Raw genomic sequence first — 4,164 nt, forward strand, 5'->3', positions numbered from 1 at the left:
CATTTTGACAGACACCTTCCATTCACTATTGTAGAAAACAACAACTGAAGAGTTGACAGTCAGAGAGAAGGAACGAAGTGAGACTGAAGGTACAACACATAGATGTCATGCCCAGCTGCTGGTGCCACCATGTGGTGAAATACAAGGATTACTGTCAAAGTCTAAAGCCTTTCTTCTATTTCTTTGTCACTAAGCTACATTAAAAGCAGAGTCTGATGCCTGGAGCAAAGACATTGATTCTCTGAACGCACAACTGACTGGGTACCCAAAAATATGCGATTATGTGAAGAAGGGATCAAATGTGTAAGCCACTAAATTACTTTCTTATCACAACAAATTAAATATCTGCAGAAACCTAGCAGAGCAGTGGATTAATAATCATGTCATTGTATGTTTAGGGTTTTCTGTGCCAAGACCACACCTGAAGATAAAGGAAGAAATATCTCTGTGACCATATGATACTACTCCACCGTACCATCTGTTCTAAGTGTCTGATTGGTTTTGATATTTTTTAAAATGTTGTGTGTGTGTGTCATTTCTAATACTGGGGCTGTCATGTGGTTTTCTGCTTTACAACATACAATTGTTCTCACTTCACAGAGCTAACTCATCATTGGTTTGTTACCTCCACCAAGGAGGTTATGTTTCTATTGATGTTTGTTGGTTTGATTATTGTGCTGATCCAACTCATCATCTGGATCTAGGAATTTTTAATAGGATTCTTCACCATTGTGAGACTGGGCCAATTCCATTATTTTTTGCTTCTAACTCCATACACTGTGCCTACAGTGCTTGGACAAAAATTTCAAGATAACATCCACATAATATCTACCACACACTAATGTCTGATCTGGATGCAAGAAATATTCCAGATGTGGTGAATTTATTGAATATTTGAAATATCAGAAAGATATAGTTGTGCAGTATTATCACACTTGTGCTGTAGGCAGGCAACAAGGGATCTGCATTTGCCATATACTAATTTAAAGTTTAAAATATGTTCTTTTCAAGAAACCAAGCATGCTTAGCTGATATCTTCAGACAGTCAGTTGGACCCAGTTCAGTTTTGGTAATGTTAGATATTTTTAGTCAGATAGAAATTGGATAGATACTTTATGTATTAGAAATGTTTAGTGGAGATAGGATGTCTAGTTAGACTGTTAAATGCTTAGGCATGCTTATGAGTTTCTACAGGGTACATCTGGTCAAGGATAACTAGAGAGAAGAGTTGATGACTGTCAGCAGACAGGGTGTTTAATATTATTATTACGATGTGTATAACTGTAGCCTTAGCCATAATATGTTCTTATGTTTAAGTCACGACATGTTACTAGAGGTCGTGAGAATGTTTTTAGCTACACACCACTTAACCAACAGACACACACATTGATTTGCTTCATGTTTTGACTATTGCTATGACCAGCTGCAAAGCTGGTAACAGAGACATCTCGGTTGACGTTTCTGTGTAGTATGGGGCTAGCCCAACCGAGGGGATATACCGTAATGTATAGGCCTGGTGGGTTCAGGGTCTTTCATCTTACATCTGCAGGATGATGGAGGTGCAAGAGACCTGAGCGTGTAATGTTAACTTTACCTGTGATCCTTTGAATAAATCAGCACTGTTTTGAAGTTACTTGGACTGGCTCGTCTCTCAGAGTTAGCAATGGTAACAAGAACCATATCCTGCAGTAATTTCCGCCAGTTTTTAATTGCAGTAGCCCGAACAGAAAGGTGCTGACACGTTTAGATGTCTTCTACCTGGAAACTGACCTTCTACTGATTCAGAAGAGGGTCAACAAGTTCAACAAATTATCAAGTTGTTGCACTAAATTTTGAAGAAAATCACCATTAGTGTCAGTCCTGTGATAGACTGGTGTACCCTGCCTCTTGCCTGATGTCAGCTGAGATTAGCTTTGAGGTGCTTGCACTGATTAATCATTAATTACAATGGACATTCTGAAATATCTTCTGACATGGGCTCATCTAAACAATGAGTGCTTCAACTTTTGGTACTTTAAGTATATTTTGAAAGTAGATCTTATGCATTTTTGCTTGAATAAAACTGTGAATGCATGACTTTGGTGTTTTGCAAGATGTGGCTTGGTTGTATTGGTTTTATTTCATACAAACTACATTTTTACATTATATTTCTAAGGCATAATATTTTATGTGACAAAACAGGTATAAAAAAATTCAAATTGAAAAAAAGAAAGTTTTATTTATTTATTTATTTATTTTTACAGTTTTGTTGTTCACATGTCAGTCCTGAATGGGGTTTTTACAAAACTTCACAAAGTGATATAATACTTTTTGGCTAATTTATTACTTTGCTTTTAATTAGTACTACTACTTTAGGTGGTAAGCAGTCACTGAAAGTAACTGAGTACATTTCTACTAGGTCTATGGGGCAATAGTGAAACAGAACCCCAACATTGGGAGGGCACTACAAAACCTAGAATTAAAAATTTGCATTTGTTTTTAATTTTATTTGCATTACAAGTCATTTTTGACTAAATAGTCTGGCAGATGATTTCTCGTATAGGCTATGTCTGTTGGTGTCTGAGACACCACACCTGCCAGTTTAGAGAGTGTGCAGCCAACAATGGTGAAATGTGACATAGTACAGGAGTCTGCATAATGATTTGAAGACTGAGCTGTTCACACAGGAAAATGTGTTGTGGTCTGCACTGAATGAAACAAAATGAGTAATCATCAATTTTAATAAACAATTAATTGCTTAATTATGAAGCAGCAATGTCAGATATTTGCTGTTTCTTCATTATAAACTGAATTTGTTGTATTTGTCATTGTAAATGACAAAAACATTAAATATCTTAGGGTTTGATACTATTGGTTTGCCATAAGGAATTTGAAGGTCTTGCAGTCTTGGGAGACTGTGATGTGCATTTTTCACCATTTATTGTTTAAATTAAGTTTTTGCACATCCTGTTTCCTTGTCTATTAGATTAGAAAATACTTGGAAGCAAAAATAATTGTTTTTGTGATCTGAAAAAATACCTTAAAATACTGACAATTTTAACTAATATTTTTACAGGGTCGGTGCACATTGATCAGCATGACCGTAAACGTGTCAGTGCTAGCCCAAAGGCATTTTCATTTGCCCTTTGGGCAGAAATAATCCATCAAAAACATAAAGCAAACAGCATGCTGATTAGACAGCTACAGATGACTGATTTGAATTTTCTTTAAGATAGATTCATGTAATATTTCAAGCGGATAAAACAGTGGGCAGACTAACTCAATTTTCAGTTTTAACCTTAGGCTGTTTTAACCATGGTATCAAGCGATTATCGAGTGTAACAAACAACTTGGGACAGGTGTGGAGGCGAGCAGCGAGTTATCATGTGCTGCCGTTGCTGACCTGAACATTCCAGTCCTGCAACTCGACCTGCAGCCGCATCACCGCTCCGTTCACAGAGGGAGGGCGCTTCGACAGCAGGGAGGAGGAGGAGGGAGGGAGGAGGGAGGGAGGTGAGGAGGCAGTTTCACCAACAAGCCGATTACTGAAGCCTACAGAGCTCTTGTCAATTTGAATCCGTCCTCTCCCGGTAGGGCACAGGACGTCTGAAGCGGAAGTTTTTGTTTTTAGGTGACTGCATTCATCTCAGGAAAGTGCTTTTTTTTAACGGACGCTGCAACTTTTGATGGATTCTTATTGTGAGAGCTCTTTTTTATATATATTCTATTAAGGTTTTGATAGGCTACTTGCAATGTGTATGTGGATAAAAGCGCGATATATTATGACAGTAAAAAATTTATTTTGTTACTTTTTAAACTATAAAAGGCTAACTGTATGGTATTTTAAAGTTGTCTTTATGGGGTATTTCATTTTTGTAAAGGAGACGTCAACTCAAAAATGCAGTAAACTTTATTACTAAGTGAACTTTACAGTTAGCCCCCATCAAGCCAAATCACAAGGACAACAGAGCAGTATTTGCTTTGCTCATGCTGAAGTGCTAGGTGTAAAAATGACCAGCATCCCCAGGAGCTCAGACAACCAGAAAGGCGTCAGCGAGAGCCCAACTCTCAAACCAGAGACAGCCAGATTCCGCAGCTGGAGCAGCCTTCGCTTTTCAAGATGGAGAAGTGGTTCCCAGAGGACAAACCCCCCTGGTTCTCCCTCCCTAAAGACAGAAGAGAGGA

The 4,164-nt window shown here is 38.0% G+C and overlaps 1 protein-coding gene across 1 annotated transcript in view; it reads left to right on the forward strand.

Moving 5' to 3' along the window:
- hcn3 (hyperpolarization activated cyclic nucleotide-gated potassium channel 3) overlaps positions 1-4,164 on the forward strand; it is a 14,398-nt gene that overhangs the window by 350 nt on the left and 9,884 nt on the right. The window contains exon 2 of the mRNA XM_020623828.1: positions 3,998-4,134. Within this exon, the coding sequence (XP_020479484.1) occupies positions 3,998-4,134 (137 nt within the window). The remainder of the gene's footprint in view (positions 1-3,997; positions 4,135-4,164) is intronic.

This window comes from Monopterus albus, unplaced genomic scaffold (genome assembly GCF_001952655.1).
Source record: "Monopterus albus unplaced genomic scaffold, M_albus_1.0 scaffold310.1, whole genome shotgun sequence".
Lineage (NCBI taxonomy): Eukaryota > Metazoa > Chordata > Actinopteri > Synbranchiformes > Synbranchidae > Monopterus > Monopterus albus.